The sequence below is a fragment of the Abramis brama genome (genome assembly GCF_963993115.1).
Source record: "Abramis brama genome assembly, chromosome: 12".
NCBI classification, from domain to species: Eukaryota; Metazoa; Chordata; class Actinopteri; order Cypriniformes; family Leuciscidae; genus Abramis; species Abramis brama.
Window position 1 is genome coordinate 23,455,491 of NC_139974.1, and position 19,357 is coordinate 23,474,847.

General features: G+C 37.8%; 3 protein-coding genes across 3 annotated transcripts; 1 reads left to right on the plus strand and 2 right to left on the minus strand.

Annotated features, from left to right (window-relative positions):
* Positions 1 to 889: 889 nt before the first annotated feature.
* Positions 890 to 5,159, minus strand: rab42a (RAB42, member RAS oncogene family a). The gene is made up of 2 exons (XM_084130666.1): positions 4,842 to 5,159; positions 890 to 3,278 (listed from the first exon to the last, which is right to left on the minus strand). The coding sequence occupies exons 1-2, from the start codon at positions 5,054 to 5,056 to the stop codon at positions 2,852 to 2,854; spliced, it is 642 nt and encodes a 213-aa protein (XP_083986792.1). The 5' UTR covers positions 5,057 to 5,159; the 3' UTR covers positions 890 to 2,851.
* A 956-nt stretch (positions 5,160 to 6,115) lies between these two features.
* On the plus strand, positions 6,116 to 8,241 carry LOC311093030 (uncharacterized protein; the record flags this gene model as incomplete). Its single annotated transcript, XM_084130106.1, has 5 exons — positions 6,116 to 6,121; positions 7,320 to 7,400; positions 7,627 to 7,663; positions 7,837 to 7,923; positions 8,091 to 8,241. 5 exons carry the CDS (start codon positions 6,116 to 6,118, stop codon positions 8,216 to 8,218), a joined length of 339 nt encoding a protein of 112 aa, XP_083986232.1. The 3' UTR covers positions 8,219 to 8,241.
* An 829-nt stretch (positions 8,242 to 9,070) lies between these two features.
* Positions 9,071 to 18,555, minus strand: ctps1a (CTP synthase 1a). Its single transcript, XM_084130856.1, has 18 exons — positions 18,301 to 18,555; positions 17,112 to 17,292; positions 16,510 to 16,680; positions 16,235 to 16,335; positions 15,096 to 15,212; positions 14,891 to 14,974; positions 14,686 to 14,766; positions 13,261 to 13,412; positions 12,955 to 13,087; positions 12,727 to 12,815; positions 12,454 to 12,548; positions 12,307 to 12,369; positions 12,173 to 12,216; positions 11,987 to 12,083; positions 11,850 to 11,905; positions 10,770 to 10,866; positions 9,741 to 9,885; positions 9,071 to 9,549 (listed from the first exon to the last, which is right to left on the minus strand). The coding sequence occupies exons 2-18, from the start codon at positions 17,287 to 17,289 to the stop codon at positions 9,465 to 9,467; spliced, it is 1,788 nt and encodes a 595-aa protein (XP_083986982.1). The 5' UTR covers positions 17,290 to 17,292; positions 18,301 to 18,555; the 3' UTR covers positions 9,071 to 9,464.
* Between the last annotated feature and the right edge of the window lie 802 nt (positions 18,556 to 19,357).

A 19,357-nucleotide genomic window follows, 5' to 3' on the forward strand; every position in this document is an offset into this window, starting at 1 on the left:
TCTTTCAAGGTTTACTGGGGAGGGAGGAATACAAAGCCCATCAACTAGTCATGGGGGTACCTGAAGGGTCAGTGCTAGGACCCCTACTCTTCTCCATATGTTCGTATACATTACTAGGATTCAATATTACACAGGCACGTGGATTCTCCTACTATTGCTATGTGAAGAAACACAACTTTACTTTTCATCTTAGGTAGCTGCACTGATCTTGCATTGCCTGGCGGACATCTCAGCAAAGACTATCACCTGCAACTCAATCTAGCAAAGAATCTCTTCTCAGCCACTCCTACGATTCAGCATAATTTCACCATCCATCTAGGCTCATCAATAATTCCCTCCTGTTTAGACAAATATCTTTTGGTAATCTTTGATGACCAGCAGACATTCAGAGACCACATTGCAAAGACAGCACCATCATGCAGGTTTGCACTGCACAACACCAGGAAGATCAGGCCCTTCCTAATAGAGCATGCCAGACAACTTCCTGTCCAGACCCTTGTCATTTCTAGACTGGATTGCAATGCTCTTATGGCTGGACTTCCAACATGTGCAATCTTCCTAACCCTATATCTGGACAGCTGAATCCCTGACAATATTCAAGAAATGGCTGAAAACTCATCTCTTCCATGAGCACTAATCCTGCTGACAGTCTATTCTGATCAGTTTAAATTTGTGTATTTTTTTAGCACTTCTTGTGTTTGCCTCCTTACGTTTGGTTTCTTGTTGTATTCCTATTTGTAAGTTGCTTTGGATAAAAGCATCTGCTAAATGAATGAGTGTAAACATAAAATGTAAAAGTTCTGAATTCAATAACTCATTAACAAACAGCAGATGTTTGTTCATCATATTGAATGTTATTCAATTCAGCTATTGGATATTTTTCCTTTTTCTAATATTTTAGGCTGTTTTACAGTAAATAACTGTCTTATACCTGTTTTTATGACTTTTAGTTAAAAACACCTCAACTATGTTTTGTCTATTGTCTATATATATATAGGGGGAACAAAATTGGAAGCATTTCGACATAATTTATTTTTCAATTAAATTGTTTTGTTTGAGTTGGACAAGCATAAAATCAAATTATAAATGTAAATCTATTTCATTTAAGCTCTATTTGATCAAATTAAGTTGAACCAACTTACATTTCATTGCATGAATCTGGGGGATAGATACCTGCAATTCTAGTACAAAGTATTTTGAGTACAAAAACACTGTTATCGCTCATAACTTCTGGAGAAATAGCGCAGACACCGAACAAGGATGAAATGTTCTAGTTCGCATGTGTCGAGTGCCTGTGTTCGTGCTATCGCTACGAATGGAGTATAGTTTGAAAGGCTATGCGTTTCATATAGCATACGCTATTTGTGTCGTAAAGTTGATACTTTGGGCTTAAGGTGACATGCTAACCAATGGAACTTCATATGTAAGTGACTGTTTTGAAATGCTACTTGTTAGCGTGTTGCTAAGCTAATGATACTGGATAGTAATAAGCACAAACATACATAGCACACACAAATCTTGGGTAAAACAGTCCATTTAATTAGATTGATATTTTTAGCATTGAATGAGATATATTTATAATCAACATTTCTTTTGACTTAATCTTGGATGATACACATGATGCTGCCTAGAAACTGTGTCTTAGAAGCAGCATAATTGTTCTGTCTGTTTTTTGGAACAGTCTGTGTTTAAGGAATTCATCTATGATGCACTACAATGCTGTCTAGATGGGCAGATCACTAGGTTTTAGATGCTTTTGGAGAATGAATACTACATCAACAGATTTGACAAAATATGTATTTATCCATGAACAGTTGACAATTTAAAATGTGTTGCCATTACGATTATTTCCTGAATTATTACAATGAAATATTTTGGTTTGGTGCACATAATAATGTCTGCGGAAGTTGGGTTGTTATAACAAAATGGTATAAAAAGTAATGTATCAGAAATGGATGAAATTGTGTAATTACATTTGCAAACTCAGCGATTAGTTAGAAAGGAGGTTTAGTCTTGCCTTTTTACCCAGAAATGATGTCTACCAGCCAACAACTGTCCTTACTGTCTCAAATTCTTATCTAAAATGGGAGTTTTGTGGCTTTCAGTCCAAGTCTCTTCAGTCCACGTTTTGTCGCTTTCAGTCCAAGTAGCAGCAAATTTTACTGCTACTAGGGAAACGGACCAAATGATATTGATGACATATTTGTCAGGTCAAATGCTCTCCAATGTCCTCCTCCTAATACCTGCCAACTGACTAGCAATATGAAGTAGCAAATCATGGTTCACAGCACTAACATAAGCTAAAAGCTATTGGATAAGGACAAGTCTTTTGTCCAGCTCCAACAACCTGCTTCAATAAGAAATGTCAACACAGGAAAGAAAACCATGTTGTCAAGCCAATTTATGGGATCTTTAAATCTGTAAGTGGACGGACAGTGTCGACTGTAATCACTAGATGTTTTTTTTAAATGGTAATGGTATCACAGTAATAATGATTAAAGGGAAACGAACAAGCCAAATAAACCATAATAGCTCCAGAGGATGGGAAGTACAATGATACATACAGCTCAAACTAGAATGTAAAAAATGTTATCCACACGTTATCCACAAGATTGCTGCAAACTTCAGAACAGGGGTGAATTTCAACAATATGAAGCAGGGCCTGTCCATGCAAGCCTAAATATACTACACCTTTCAATGGCTTGTACCATCAACCTCAGACAGCAACAACAAGGTAAGTGCAGCGGTCCAGGCCCTGAGGCAGTGACCATGATGCGACACATTAGTGAAAGCCGAGGTGAGCAACGACCGACTGATACACAGGTGAGCAATTACAGGTGGATTGTGGAAGTCAGCAGTTGCAGCTCTTTTCTCGCTCCGCCTCCTCCTCAGCTGGATAAAGAACTTTAGCGGTGAGGCCACTCTTGACCCCATCCCAGCCGTCACGGGTGGAGATCTCACCCATCTTCATCAGCTCATAGATGTCCCGTGTGAGCAGCTCGAAAGCACGTTCCACATTGCTGTTGCACTTGGCTGAAGTTTCCACGTAGCGGATGCCGAGTTCGGCCGCCAGCTGCTCCGCCTCGTCCCGCGTCACCTTGCGGTCGCGGCTCAGGTCGCTCTTGTGGCCGATCAGGATGTAGACCATGTGATGAGGCAGGATGTGCTCGCTGACTTCTCGGTGCCATTCACGCACATGATCGAAGGTCTTCCTGTTCGTCAGGTCAAATACTAAGAGCCCGCCAACAGAGTTGCGATAGTAGGAAGTAGTGATGGACCTGAGGGGAAAAAGAAGATAATATTTTCAAGTCTCTTATGATTACACGGATGCACCGAATAATTCTAAGATTCTTTGTTAAGTTAAGCTCAATCGAAAAAATAAGCACAAAGCTCCATCCCTACATCAAACTATCAGTGGGGTAGAAAAAACGTATAATTGGGATCATAAAAATTCATAAAAATTAGCCACCACATATATTCACGCCAAAACATAAAATAGTTACAAATTGTAAATTGCAGTGAGATTGGGTTAGAAATGTGAAGCTCTTGAAGAATTTTATATAATCACTTACATAAAATCTTCTGGCATATTGGTTTTATATATATATATATATACAGTATGTATATATATATATTTTATTTATTTTTTTTTTTTTATTTTTTTACAGTTGTTGTAGAACCTAGACAATTCTTTTAATACCTAATTTGTTTCCTCGCTCATTTACATCTGAAACCAGAAACCAAACCATTGAGGCTTCAGTTGTGTTTAATTATTAATTGTGTAATTTAACTTAGCTACCTAGCAGACATTTCAGCGTAATGATATTGAAGGATGGATTTTGCAAGATGTAATTTAAAAGGTAATTTATAAGTTGCATCAAAGTTATATTTATGAGAATAAACTCATATTGGAATAATCTATTACACAAACATAAGATCATATCAGGACTAGTATACAGCATTAAAACTGCAAAAGGGTGTTCACAGGGCACTGATGCTATAGAAATGTATGCATTCCTTATTTCTTTGACCTTATTTAATTTGTCTATTTCACATTTCACAGTGTGGCAATAGCACTGGCACGCATTCAAGCAGTGTGACTTTCTATATACATTTTTGCATCTGCAGTTGCTTGTTTCTAGGTGTCTGGTCAATAATCCATACTAAAATTATTGCAAATATACATTTAATGCCAATAGATCATATATCTGAAAGGATGTTGAGCAGAGAACCTAAGTGTCCATTTGAGCTTAGTATGCGTGATAGGCCTATATGTGGAAAAATCAAGTGGGAGTCTGATCATTCTGAATACATTTATAAAAACAAGAGAGGCTTTTGTGGTGGTTGATTTTTACATTTCATGAATGGTCCTTTAAAGCATTGAGGGTGGAAGTTTGTGCTTCCCTGAAGGCAAGCGGTGCTTCAAAAATTGGGTAAGCTGATCTGAGCCCAGTGACAGTACTAAACCAAACACGCTCATTACTGAATACAAACAGGTGAGGCATATGACACTTGAACAAATCAATGAGATGAGCCAGTTTAACTCATTCATTGGTAGGCCTGTGAATGTGAACCCAGCAGGTAAATGATATAATAGGCATGCACATAAAAGTAGAATCATAGGCTATGATATAAAGGGCTAACCTAGAACATAACCCTGCAAGATTACACAACCAACGACATCGCAAAAGCATGCATGGATATGCTACTTGCCGTCATTCTGTGTGGTAAAATCATAGTGATGTAGGCTTCACATTCAATCCATATCATGGAGACATAGCCAGCAGACAGAACATAATAATAATAATAATAATTATTATTATTATGAATAGGGCACTAACCTGAATCTTTCTTGTCCGGCTGTATCCCACAGCTGTAGTTTGATTTTAACCCCTGGTTCGATGTCTATTGAACGGGCGTAGAAATCCACACCGACCGTAGGGTCCGCTACATCGCTGTATATGCCATCCGTGAACCTCTTAAGCAAAGATGATTTGCCCACCGTCGAGTCCCCCAGCAAAATGATCCTGAACTGGTATTGCCATAAAATATCCATGGCATAGTGAGTCGAGAGCTCCAGGCAGCCACAGGCTCAAAGACAAAGCAGGAGCGCTAACGGTGTTTACATTGAGTGTATGGAGCGGAGCGGCGGGGGCGGTGAGGTGGATGTGCTGCAGTCATGTGATGTACTCATTCTCACATCTCAATTCCAACTAATGTGTAACTACAGCAAATGACCTGAATTACTTTCATTTGAGGACTGGAGGAAGCAAAACATATTTTGCGACATAAGCATTTTCTTACACATTATATCATATAAGCAGGACTAGCTGTAGCATATACGCTTGGATTTAGGATAGGTTTATATAATATTCGTGAATATTTATGTACTTATAAACCAATAAGCCACGAAAAACAGTGCGATAAAATGATTTCACCACGAGTAAACAGAAGCGGAGTGAAGGGGGTAAGTCCCTGTAACTCAAGACCTTGTGGTTTATTGCTTGTATAAAATAGCAATATGATAAAAACCTTTGGTTAAATAGCCCACTTGCATATTTTTTTTAATGCATTATTTATAGAAGATTACTGGACCTGATTTTGTCTCGGTCCAAGCGGAGGGTGTAGTGGGCTATAGGCTCTGTCCATGGTGCTGAAATAGACGTGACACTGGGGCAGGGATTCATCAAACAATTCAACAAGCACATCCCCCAAAATATCCCCCAAAGTATTTGAGCGAAGATCATAATATGCAGTCGTTGTGTAAAAGCAAGGCCTTAAAACACGGTTATAACAACAACATGAGAATTACTCTATTGCTTACTTTTATATACATTTATTTTTCAGTAAAAATATATATTTCATAATGAACACATTCAGTTGATTAAATAAAAGAGAGACATAGGATATTATCAAATAGGCCTATATTAGTCGGAGAGGAAATCCCAAACTCATTTTATACAATCAGAAATACAAATCCCATCAACCTTTGCTACCAAGCCACCTCATTCAACCAATCAGCGATGAGCCCATTCAACCAATCAGAGTTAGGTTTTGCTGTATAAAAGTTGGGGTCACATTCGGAACTTCCTCTTTCGAACTGCTTTTACAAAGAATGAAGGTGAGTTTTCTTCAACTATGTAACGTTAGTATATTTCAGTAGCTAGTTTTCAAATGTAAATCGTTTGGTTGTTACAGCAATATTTTCTTTGTGAGTTCATCGTAGCATATTTTGACGTTTAGAAGTAATCGGGATGTAGTGTGTAACAGCGCGGTTAGGTTGTCTCAAATTAAGTAACTTAGTTTTACAATTTCGCATTAATAAAGGTGAATTATTTGTAATCTCTAATGTTTTGAAAGTAACATTTTGGTTTTGTGGCTCAGTGCAACTACTTGCAGAGTAGCTTGCAAATCGGCGCCATTTTAGGCTAACGTTACCGTCATATTTCCCTTTCACGGCATCTTACCATTTTACGTATGTTACGTTACTATTTCTAGATCCATAGTTTGCTTGATAAATGTGGGTATTTATTGTAAGTTCGTGCAGGTCATACTGACTTATTTTGTGCTTTTTTTCAGGTGCTCGCTAAGAGTGGAGTTTCGGTTCACCACGAGGTTCCACCGTAATCACTGCTGCAAGAGGTATTGATTCGAGTTTAATATGGTATATATTGTGTACGCTACGTTAACTTATTTAGCGGTTAACGAATACTAATTAGATTAACTTGTAGCTGAAAAATTGGCTCTTGCATATTAAAATTTGGTGATTTTAATGAAGTCGCTATTCACGGCCCTGATCGAAGCCGTTCCTGTTCATTTATAGCAGGCGCGGTCAAACAGGAGCCGATAGCAAAACTTTTACCGACGGTCGCTGAACAGTTAATCTGTAGCTGTCCCAGCAACATTAAGGAAAAGGACAACTCTTACGAAAATCAACCATGGCTTTACTACACGAATAGTTTAATGGTATTTGTAGTAACTGGTTCTACAACTGTTAATATCCCCCCCAAGACAAGTTATTTTATGTTTTCGTGGATGTCCTATTTTACATAGCCCTTCCTAACAGTTACTTTTTTTTTTCATGCAGGTTGGGTGGTGCAAAATAAGACTGTTCTCGGATGGATGAAGTGTCCTGCCATCATGCTCTTTGAGATGGGCTGAGTGAGCCTTCTGTAAAAGGTTGGCTTCTGTTTTAGGCTTTGTTCATGTTGGCTATGATGACAAACTTGCCCTCTCTGAGAGAGCAGCTCTATTATGAGAATCAAATAAACATTCTGAGCCAGCTTTAACTGTTCTAATTACTCAGCGTTATAATCTAGTCCTTGTTTGGCTTTAACATTGTTTCTTCATCAGAAGGTGCAGTGCTGCCTGCAAGATGCCCGTTGTGGGTCCATGCGCTGGTAAGTTCACTTGTCATTAGTGTCTTTCTGCACGTTTTCTGATAATTGGTGCTCTTCGTGCACCCGGTTGTTTGAATTACGTGCTAAATTAATGGGGAGACTTTGACCACCTGTCTGCTAGTGTCTGTGTAGGTCACTCTACTGTCCAACATTCAGCATTAGCTGCTGAAGATTTCTTGCATTTTGATTTGTAGCTTGTTAATGGTGCTCTTGTTTTCCCTCAAAGGTGCTGATTACCTGTGGTAACGGTGGTGCAAGTGCAGGTATGTTGCTATTGGCTTTTGATGGTGTAATTGATTCCTGATCAATGATGATCACACTTTCGATGGTGACTGTTGGATGAAACTTACGGATATGGGTCTGAGATCAGTGCTTACGAAAACTTTGTCTCTTTGGTGTGTTTACAGCTCATTGTATTGCCTGCTTCTCTCTTTAGGTGCTCTAAAGCTTTTGACCAGTAGGTGGAAGTTCAAGTGTTTACATGGGTGGTCCAAGTCAAACCTAACCTTGAGTGCAAGTGCAGGTATGTTGCTATTGCTTTTGATGGTGTAATTGATTCCTGATCAATGATGATCACTTTTTGATGGTGACTGCTGGATGAAACTACGGAAATGGGTCTGAGATCAGTGCTTGTGAAAACTGTCTCTTTGGTGTATGTTATAGCTAATTGTTTTGCATGTTTCTCTTTAGGTGCTCAAGCTTTTGACCAGCAGGTGGAAGTTCAAGTTTTTACATGGGTGGTGCAAGTCCAACTTAATCTGAATGTAAACTGTACAAGACTTCTGTCTTCTACATTTGTGACTTTGACTTGTTTTTAATAAACTAAAGGTGCTATATTGGACATTTTTGGCTCTTGCAAAATCTTTTTCTCTGTAAGTACGTGAGTGGTGTACCGAGTGAACAATTGTGTAAAGACATCTAATAGCCACCCAACACAGCCCAGACACCTAGTCTAAAAGGCAATTTGGGCTGCGAGTGAATTTAAAGGACTAGTTCACTTCAGAATAAATTTCCTGATTTGATTAAACGTATCAAGGTCTTTGTTCAAAGAAATTAGTGTTTAAGTTTCAGGATTTCACTATGTAGTGGACTTAAAGGGTACAGTGATTTGAAGGTCTAAATTGCTGCTTCAAAGGGCTCTACATGATTCCAGCTGAGGAATAAGGATATTATCTAGCTAAACAAAAGCACTAATATACTTAACCACAAATGCATAAAATGTGTGCAGAAAGGTCTAGGTTAGCTTTTTGCACATTTGCCTTGTAAAACTGGGTCAGTACTTCTGCCTGTCATGTGTGACATTTCAACTTAATATGTGGTGCAAAGCTAGTGCAAGATCATTTGAAGCTGTATTGAAACTGCAATTTGGCCTTTCAAACTGTATAAGTCCACTATATGGAGTTTTTGTTTGTTTTTTGACGGAAAGACATGAGTATCTTGGATGATGTGGGGAGTAAATTATCAATTTTAATTCTGAAGTGAACTAATCCTATAATAGACATCTAAACAACCCAAATATAGACTAGTCATCAATTAGATTTCAAGGTGGCTGGTTTCATTTCTTTGACGTTATCACATTTTACTTTGCTTACACCGTTATTTTGGCTAAAACAATTCAAGGTTATTTTTGGTTAGAAGTCAGTTACTCCCTAGTCAAACTATTGGATCTGTTAACCTAGACAGTGAAATGCATTTTATTTACACTAGCAAAACATTACAAATCCTGTTATTGAAACTTGACAAACGTAACAAGTGTCACTTAACTATACATATTAAAGTGTTTTTGTTTATATATATATATACACATAAATGAAATGAACAAACGTTTATCTAATGCAACAGCTGCCCAAAGAAAGTCATTTAATTAGCATGATTACAGGCACAAACAAGGAAAAAAGGACAGCTTAAACAAAACTGCTGATCATGTATACTCAGTCCATTCCATTGACTGTTAAAACTGGACAATTTAAAACCACATACCAGCACACATTTTCTTTCTCAAAAAGCAGGCCCAGTAATCATGCCGTTTACAGATGAGATCATGTTACATTAACAGTAGTGGTTTCATTCCTGAGCAATTGAACATAGTTTAAAATCTGCAACCTCTGAGTCTGGAGAACTGCTGTCACTTCGGTCACTGTATGCGTCTCTGTGAACAGAAAACGACTATAATTTAGTATCATGCAGAGCTTGTCAAATAGCCGCTGTTATAATAGATAATGATCTACAGCTTCAAGATGGTTTGTATGAGGTCTCTTTTCCAGAGACAGAACCCAGCTTTTAATTGACAAATTTTGGGATGACATTGGGATAAATTTAGTTGCTTAGGGAACGTCATACCGTGGCGACAACCGACAGCCTTTCTGGAGATAACCTGGAAGCCTCCCCGCAGCAGCCAAGAGTAGGCCAAAGTATGGTGGAGATGGTTTTATCGGTCTGGATGTGAATTCTGGGTGATACTGTACACCAACAAAATACGGGTGATCTGAAAAAAAAATAATTTAGAGTCAAATTGATCAATTCTGTGGACAAAAAAATTGAGGGTCTATGGGCAGTCTCTGGCATGCTGTCGATTACTGCAGAAATGTAAATCACACTTTTGTTGATGTGCTTGTTTCAATTGTAAAAATTGCATTTCCTTTTAGTGCTGGTACCACTGCTCTAGATGAATGAACTTAATGCTTTAAAAATCTCTTAAAAATGGTTCCTGTTTTTTGGTATTCTTATGGAGAAAATGACTGGTCATGACAGGAGTTGAATATAACATTAGCCCCGTTTCCACTTCCGGGGCTTGATCAGGCCTCAGACTCTGGTTTTACGGGAGCTTCCTCTGTTTCTGACTGAAAATATAAGCTCCTCAGGTCGTATTTTTGGTGGTATATTCCTGTGTGTCCTCTTTCTTTTGTGAAATAATGGTAAACCACTTTATTGCTGTGTGACTAATGTGCAATCTTAACACAAATTAATTCATTATGATCAACGCATCTCTTTTTATTGTAAACGTGGTAGAACATCGATTGTTTTGGTTTTAAATCCTTAAGTAAACAACAAAAATGGCCCGGCGGTGGAAACGCAGTTTTGTTTTGGGCACGGTGCTACGGGTCCGAGGCTATTAGTCCAGCCCGGCCCGTTGAAAGCCCTGGCTCGCAATGGCCCGACAGTGGAAAAGCAGCTAACGTTAATAAGGTTGTTCATACTTTCAGTTTAGTTCTAATTGTTCTTTTAGTTTCGAACAAAAAAGAAAATGATAGTCCTGGTTCGCTTTAAATTCACACTGCCATTTTTAAACACCAAACCTAAAAATACAAAACAAAACATTTCAAATCATCTTGGTATATTTGAGAATTTGTCTTGTGTTCTTTTACATACCATCCAGCTCTATGACCTCCATTCTCTCTCCCTCCACATCCTGACCCACAAAATGGAAGCCCTTGTCCTCAAAATGCTGCTTCAGCTCTGGGTTCACCTGCTCAGACAGAAGGAATAATACTGGGCTCATGCATGCTACTACACTTAAGGATATTTCAAATCATTTGTACCTTTATTGGGTATGTTTACATACACTAAGTTTTGTCAATTAGAATCCGATCCGTACCCTAAACATTGCAATCCGGTTTACGTTTACATGTGCATTACAAGATTTCTGAACAAAACTTAAGTGCATACACAATGTTAATTTGCCACCTTCAGAACTGGAGAAAGCCGTTGCGATGATAATGTCACCGGACCTACATTGAGTATAATTGCTGTTTTTTACCTTGAAATATTTAAAAAGAAAGCTGACATGTCAGAAAAGCTTTTTTATTTGCAAACATTCAATTTCATTTACTGACCAGTTTGTAAGACATGAGATGTAAATGAACATGTTTAAATGTATGTTAACACACATCATGTCAATGCGCCTGGAAAATCAAGCATTTACAAGCTTTTTTTTTCCCGTCGATGGGATAATTTGAGGTTTACATCACCCCTTTTAAATCGGATTGAGCTCAGTTGGACTGATTGAGGTGTTCAGCCTTTTCAGTGTGATTGAGCTACTGATGGAGAAAAGGCTGTTATACAGCAAGCAAAATGTAAGAGACGATGCAAACCCATCAGATGACATACTGAAACAGTTCAAAATTGAGTCCGTTCAAAATTGAATCAGATTCACAGAAATAAACCGACTTGCCATATCTAACAACATATTTGAAGCAGAAGAGAAAAAACAAAACATATTGCATTAAGCAAAAAGAATCAGTCTTAATGTACGAAAGGATGGAAGGACTGTGAAATTGTCAAACAGTCAAATAAAAAGCACATTAAAATTTTAAGAGTGCTTAATTTATAGCACAAGCAAAATCATGACAGATTCAGTGTGAATACTCCCATAGTCCTATATTCACTATTACAGTGTACAACCACCTAATCTTTTTTTTTTTTTTTGTCTTTAAAGTAGAGATTACGTACCTCAAAGCGATGTCTGTGTCTTTCCTCTACATAATCTACGTCTCCGTAAAGTTTTCCTGTGAGAGATAAATCATGCATTTAAACTAGTTCCCTATTAATTCATCAATATGGCATTACAGTTAGTGAAATGCACTTACTAAGTATGCTGTTTTTGGTTTTGAAAATAGTTCGCCGTTTTCCCAACCGCATAGTTCCACCCATTTGCCCTGGATTGTGCTCTGGCATGTCAATAACCTGTGAGATGACCAATTAAAAACATTACACAGTTATATCTGCTCTACTGTTTCTAATCCAAAATGAACCAGAAATCCACATTTACTCACAACAGGATGTTTTGTTTCTGGGTCAAATTCCGTGGAGTTAGCATCTAGGTAAAACAGAAGAGTCACACATTATGCAACATGGCTTAGTAAATGGAGTCATGAGTACAACATTCTTTTGTGAAGGAAGAACTTACCTGTCCAATCCAACATGTTCCTAGCAAATTCACACACAGCTAGCTGCATCCCCAAACACACACCTGAAAGATGAATAGTACAGATGGGTTACATTCACAGCCGCTCCAGGACATTGGAGTTAAAATTCATTTTTAAAGAAGTCCTACCCAGAAAAGGCTTCTTCTGTTTCCTGGCCCAGTTGATGGCTTGAATCTTGCCCTCTGTCCCTCGTACTCCAAAACCCCCCGGAACTAAAATACCACTGATGGCATGAGAGACAGCAGCAATAATATTAACAAAACTACATCAGGATAACTAGGAAAATCAAGTTCTTTAACCATGTTAACGTCATCTTACTAAGCAGAATAGATGTGATTGATGTTAAAATGTGTAAAATCAGCCATGTAAATGCAGTCATTGTATTTGGAAGCATTACTCACTCTGCACTGCAGAGTTTCTGCCAGGCCTCATGGTACTTCACCGGCTCTTCCTGTAATGTACTGGGCTCCAAATCTGCAGAGTCAACATACTAGAGAAAGAAGCAAGAAGAAGAGAAAGATTTATTGATTCAATTGTATATTCAGAATTTAAAGAAACTATTCTTTAAAAGGTTGAATTAGTAGTTACCCGTGTGCTAAACCAATTGCAATAAGCCAGGTTTCACCCACCTTAACCTCTAGTTTGTGGCTGATGGCGAGAGCGGAGTGCTCCAAGGCTTTGATCACAGAGGCATACGAGTCTGAGAACTTGGTGTACTTCCCCACCAGAGCAATGGAGCAATGCTCTAATAGCCTGTCCGATCTACCATACAAACACAATGCAGACAACATCAAAATAAGCCTTTGTTGGTCTTTTTTGCCCTGATCATGATATGAAAGAGATTGCAAAAGAGGATAACCTTAGCCTAAATGATCCATTATGGCGCAATATCAATTTATAAACTGATCCTGAATCAGTTTTAAATGTGTTCTAACCTGTCTGACATCTCTTTCCACTGTGCAAGCATCTTCCTGGGTCTGGTTTCAATGGGCAGGTCTAGTCTGCGACAAAAGTAACTCACAACACCCTGGTTTTCTAAGAGCAGCGGCACTCTATAGATGGACGATACATCATGTACGCAGATCACCTATAGAGAAGACCAACTGAGATTATTGGGTTTCATTCACTAAGCTTACATACTCACAACCTTATGCATGAAATTTGCACAACAAATCATGATTACTCAATAACTTTCATACTTTAATAAACGGGAATGCATCACCACATGTTGTTTGGGAGGGTTTCAAGAAAAATCCTCCTCACTCCTCCAAAAATAAACTCCAGCATATTCAAGTGTCAGACATGACTGGAACTTCAAAAGGGACCGGATTCTATGGTCAGATGAAACAAAAAAGGGCTTTTTGGCAGCAAACCCACCAGATGCGTTTGGTGCAAACAGGGATAAAAAGTACCCCATGCACGGTTAAATATACTGCTGGATCTTATGTTGTGGGCCTATTTATTTGCTGGAGGTCCTGGACATCTTGTTCAGATACATGGTATTATGGATTCTAGCAAATACCAACAGATAAAAAAAAAATGGATCTTCCATCAGGACAACGGTCCAAAACAAACATCAAAATCAACACAAAAATGGGTAACTGAGCACAAAATGAAGCTTCTGCCATGATCGTCCCAGTCCCCTAAACTGAACCCTATAGAAAATGAGTGGGCTGAACTGAAGAGAAGAAGCACCAACATGAACTTGTGAATCTGAAGGATCTGGAGAGATTCTGTATGGAGGAATGGTCTCTGATCTCTTGTCAGTTATTCTCCAAACTCATCAGGCATTATAGAAAAAAACTAAAAAGGAAAAGGAGGTTGCAAAAAGTATTTATTAACAGGGTGCCAATAATTATGGCTAGCTTTTGGAGAAAAGCATTTATTTCATAATGTGATTTACCCCCCACTTTCAATTATTTTACTTCAATGAAAGGTTAGATTTGTGCGAATTTTTTGAATGAAAGATCAAAAGGATAAACAATGCAGATTTATTTTTGATCATATTTACCAGGGGTGCCATTAATTCTGACCACAACTGTATATGGACATGTTTTGGGTGTGTTTTATCCAAATTACTAACCTCGAGCGCATGGTTCGTATACTACAAACTTGTTAACATTAGAACGAGGTTAAGAACCAATTCATGTGCATATGCACATGTTGTTAATTAGGCAGGAATTTTCTTGAGCAGTTCTCCTGTACCTATAAATTCAATTATTAATGTATGAGACTCATTTAAAATCAGCTTCAACAAAAAGCAGCGTTTTACACGTTTTCCAACATGTTCTTGATAATCATGTTTAATAAACTGTTATGACATTATGGGTGGTTTTCAGTTCTGCGTGATCCAGACTAACCTGTTCAGGTTCCACGTGACAGAACATGGATATCTTCTCTTTAACAGAGTTTTCAAGTGGAGTGGAGCATCGGCACATAATCTGCAACAGCAAAAACAAAAGAACACTCAAAACTCTCAGAGAAGATCGTTCTAAATGCATTAATTGTAGATTTCAAGCTAATGACAATTTTGAACATACGCGTGTTCTATGAAACTTGACTTACCAGGTCAGGTGACAGTCCAAGTCCTCTGAGCTCTCTCACACTGTTCTGAGTGGGTTTGGTCTTCTGCTCTCCTGTAGCGCTGGGCTGGACATCACGATCGAGACACTATGTCATTCACATTTCCAGGGCATGCGTACATGTAATGTGATATGGTCTATAATGCACTGTTCTGTGCACGCTGACGTGAATGCGCACAACTCCTCACCTGTGGTACCAGACTGACGTGAATATTACAGAAATTCTCTCTCTTCACTTTAAACTGGAATTGTCTGAAGGCCTCGACGAAAGGCATGCTCTCTATGTCTCCGACTGTACCACCCAACTGCAAAAAGACGTACAAAACTTCAATCATCAGAAACCTGTTAAACTTATTATATTTTAGGGCTGTTACTAACGATTATTTTGGTAAACGAGTAACCAGTGGATTATTTTGACAAGTAATCAGATATTTTTTGTGGTAATAAAAAAAACAGACCTAAGCTAAAAAATAAATAAAAAAATACATAATAACAATGAGCAAATAATATTTGGTTCAAATGAAGCATCATATGCAAGTTATCATACGGTTTTATAGAACAACACTTAAAATACATAATATACATGATATAAACAAACATATTATGTACATTATGCGTTATAACAAATTCCAGCAGAATGCAATGGCCTGGTGTTGTTACACGCAGATTAAATCCTTAAATCCCATTAGAAACAACTTTTAATTAAAATGTTTGCTTAACATTTAGCCACCACTTTACGATAGAAATCCTACTGCCACTTTTCTTGAACGGTGAACAGTTCACATTTTCTATAAGAAGAATATGTGGATATCAAAACATGCAAATTCAGAGCAAGGGTTTAAACTTTTATTCTGAAATTATTCTTTATTCTGAAACAGTTCACATATTTAGAAACACTGATATATTCTCCTATGTTGGGGTAGGTTTCTATATGATTTACCTTACAGATCTGATGAAATGGAGCACATTGCATTTCCAGATGAATGTTATAAGCAAACCAAACTCACAGCATATGCAGGGATGGAGTTTGAGACGTGTTCCAAGCATGTTAATGATAACGGTTCACGTGGAGCATCATTTACCGTGAACGGAGCCGCTCTGAGACGCATGTAATTCAATTCAAAGGCTGCGATTCAATTAAATAAATATATGCCCTGCGTGTTTAATAATGCGGTTCATGGTTTTTCATCTGTGGAATGAGCCACTTCCGGTATTTTGCTGGTTACTCGACACGGGTAAATTGGAGGATTTTTTTTTTAAAATCGACTACTCTAATTTAATCTAGGAATTGTCACAGCCCTAAAATATTTACTTTATCTTTACTCACCTCAATGACGCAAACCTGGGGCTCAACATCATCAACATCTACAGGAACTTTAGCTTGACGCATCACCCACTCCTGAATAGCATCAGTTATGTGTGGCACCACTGGAACAAATGATTATATAATGAAACATATGGAGAACATAGACAAACACAGTATGCTTAAAGCCCATTTAGACGACTGTTCTATACACGTTAAGATCTACAGACAGTATGCGACATGCTGTCAATGTCTGTGCAACCCCTATTACACGCATTAATATAACACCCCCTTCTCACCCTGTACGGTTTTGCCCAGGTAATCTCCTCTGCGCTCTTTGTTGATGACTGACTGGTAGATTTTTCCTGTGGTCAGGTTGTTGTCTTTGGTAAGCCTGATGTCCAGAAAACGTTCATAGTTCCCCAGATCCAAATCAACCTCTCCCCCATCATCTAAAACAAACACCTCACCTACAAAAAACAAAACAAATTTTTATACAGACCAAGGAGTTATATGATTATTAAAGAAAATCACCAATAAGAATTTAACCCAAGCCTTTATATGAAGGTTTTCAGTTCAATTGAGCCATCTATCTGAACTAACTATTTAGTTCCATGTAAATATAGCTAATGTCTAGGGTATATCTGATCACTTCATAGCAAGTAGCAATTCACTTTAACAAGCTGCATGATTAGAGAAATAACGTCTGTAAGTCTAATAATTAGGGTTCGGGTTTTGTTCAAATAATAATAGTGGTGCTTGCATTTAACAACAGATTGTTTCTTTAAATTCTTTTATGGCAAGTTTTAATGGTCAAGAAATGATTTACATGTACTGTAACATTTAATTGTAAAAGTCTTAGAAGTGGAAGGAGCTTTTATGATGAGTTGTGTGAGATTACCGTGCTCATATGGTGAGAAGGTTCCTGCATCTATGTTGATATACGGGTCGATCTTGATGGCTGTGACATGCAGGCCGCAGGACTTGAGAATCGTGCCCACACTGCTGGCTATAATGCCTTTCCCAATGCCGGAGATCACACCGCCCGTCACCAGAATATACTTCATACTGCTAATCATGTGCTGGATAAATGAAAAGAAATAGTAGGATATGATTAATCTGACAGGAGAGAAAAAATAAATAAATAAATAAATAACATCCTGTGAACATAAAACCAGTCTGCAGAATTTAAAGTAACATTGATTTTATTGTTTCTTGTTCAAATAAAAATCACAATCATTTAATGAAGATCAATTTCTAAGTGTAATCTTATCTTACAAAGCCAAATTCCATCTCATAATGAGCAAGCACTTCACAGTTATGACACCAACATTATCAATTCTCTGAAGAAACAAACAGGCTTAATTGTGAAACACTTTGACTAGATATCAAATTAATGATCAATGGTTTCTTCACAGAACACCATATCATTAATCATCAAACATTTACAACATTGCAGATACACAAATAAATATATTTCTTAAGCTTTCAGTGCATGAGTCACTGCAACACAGCTGATCATTTACATGATGCTGTGGACATGAGGAAGATTTGGGGACCAAAATGTTTGAGGAACCAAAAGTTTCTGCCACAATGCCATAGTTACTTAGTCACTGCTATTTAAATATAAATAATGACCAATTTTAATTATTGTAATACGGTTTCTGAATCTTCCGATGTTGTTTTATTGATTAATTATTTGATGGCAGTGTTCGTACTAACCTGAAGCTAACACACTTTAAAAACAGCAGTAACTGTGGTAGTAACTCTGAATACCAATTATAGGAATTTCGCTTCTCAAATCTCAAATGTATACGTTAACTGGTAAAGTTAGGCTATTAAAATTCAGCCATCATTTATCATAATTCATGATGTATGCATGTACCATGTGCTAACAATAAGACCACGAGTTTGTTACACATCTGTAAAGGCAACAACCCCAATTGCTATAATTGAATAAAGAACAAGTTCACATCGTTATTATATAGTTTGTATACTGTATGTTGTGTTGTCACTAGGTATGATCTAAGGATATGATCCACATAAATTACTTCGCTTTCCACAGCAAAGCTAAGAAACGAATAACTTACCAAATGATTTGAAGATGCGTTGTTGGGATACTTGGTGTAAAATAACTTTTGTCGCACTGGTTTGATGCGACAGATCTTCAACGATCTCTGCAGAACAATAGCCGTTGTTGTAAAGCGATAATAAACGTGTTCACAACACACTCAAGCACAGTGCTCATCTACACGTGCTGCTCAATGCTCAACCTCAGTAGAGGAAATCTACGGCAAACCGAAGGCGCGTTTCGTAAATGCAGAGTAGAGCTTTGTTCGAAGCCCGAGTTGCGAAATCATGATGAATATTAATTCATTTACGCACTGTGACGATTACAGAATAGGCGTAACTGATTGGCTGGAAAGGCAGAGGCGCCAATGTTTCCATGCAAAGTTACAAATTTAACTTATGCACAAAATTGTAGGCTAGAATAAAGCATTTGTGAATAAAGCAACGTTTTGTGTTCAAAGTAATATTAAAAATAACTAGAATGTACATTTCCTGAAGAAAATGTGAGTGGTGCTTGCAATGGCAAAACTCAGCACTCGGTGCTAGGGTGTTGTACATAATTGCATACGAGTCAACAACCATGTCTCTACAATGTTGTGGAGCTGAAATATGGCTTCTATATATTGTAATATGGTTGCTAAGTGGCTCTAAACGGTTGCTAGGATATGATTACACAGTTACCATGGTGATATTTACAGACTGGTTTCCCAACCGAAACAAACGAGCCCACCTCCATCTATACGATGTTCTGGTACTGAGATATCTAGCTTATTCATGTGTTTGTACGGTTGCTAGGGTACTCTTTAAGGTTACTAGGGTTTGCTTATATAGTTTCGGGTTGATATTTAACGACTGTTTGCCAGTCTGAGTTAAAAATGCCAACTCTGTGTTTCTACAATGTTCTGGTGCTGATATTTTGCTTATAATGTTGTTTAATGGTTACTAGGGTCCTGTAACTGGTTGCTAGGGCATGGCCAGGGATGGGCAGTATTTCAGATACATGTATTTAAAATACGTATTTGAAATACAAAATACTATTTTGTATTTGTATTTAAATACATTTTTCCACACAGTATT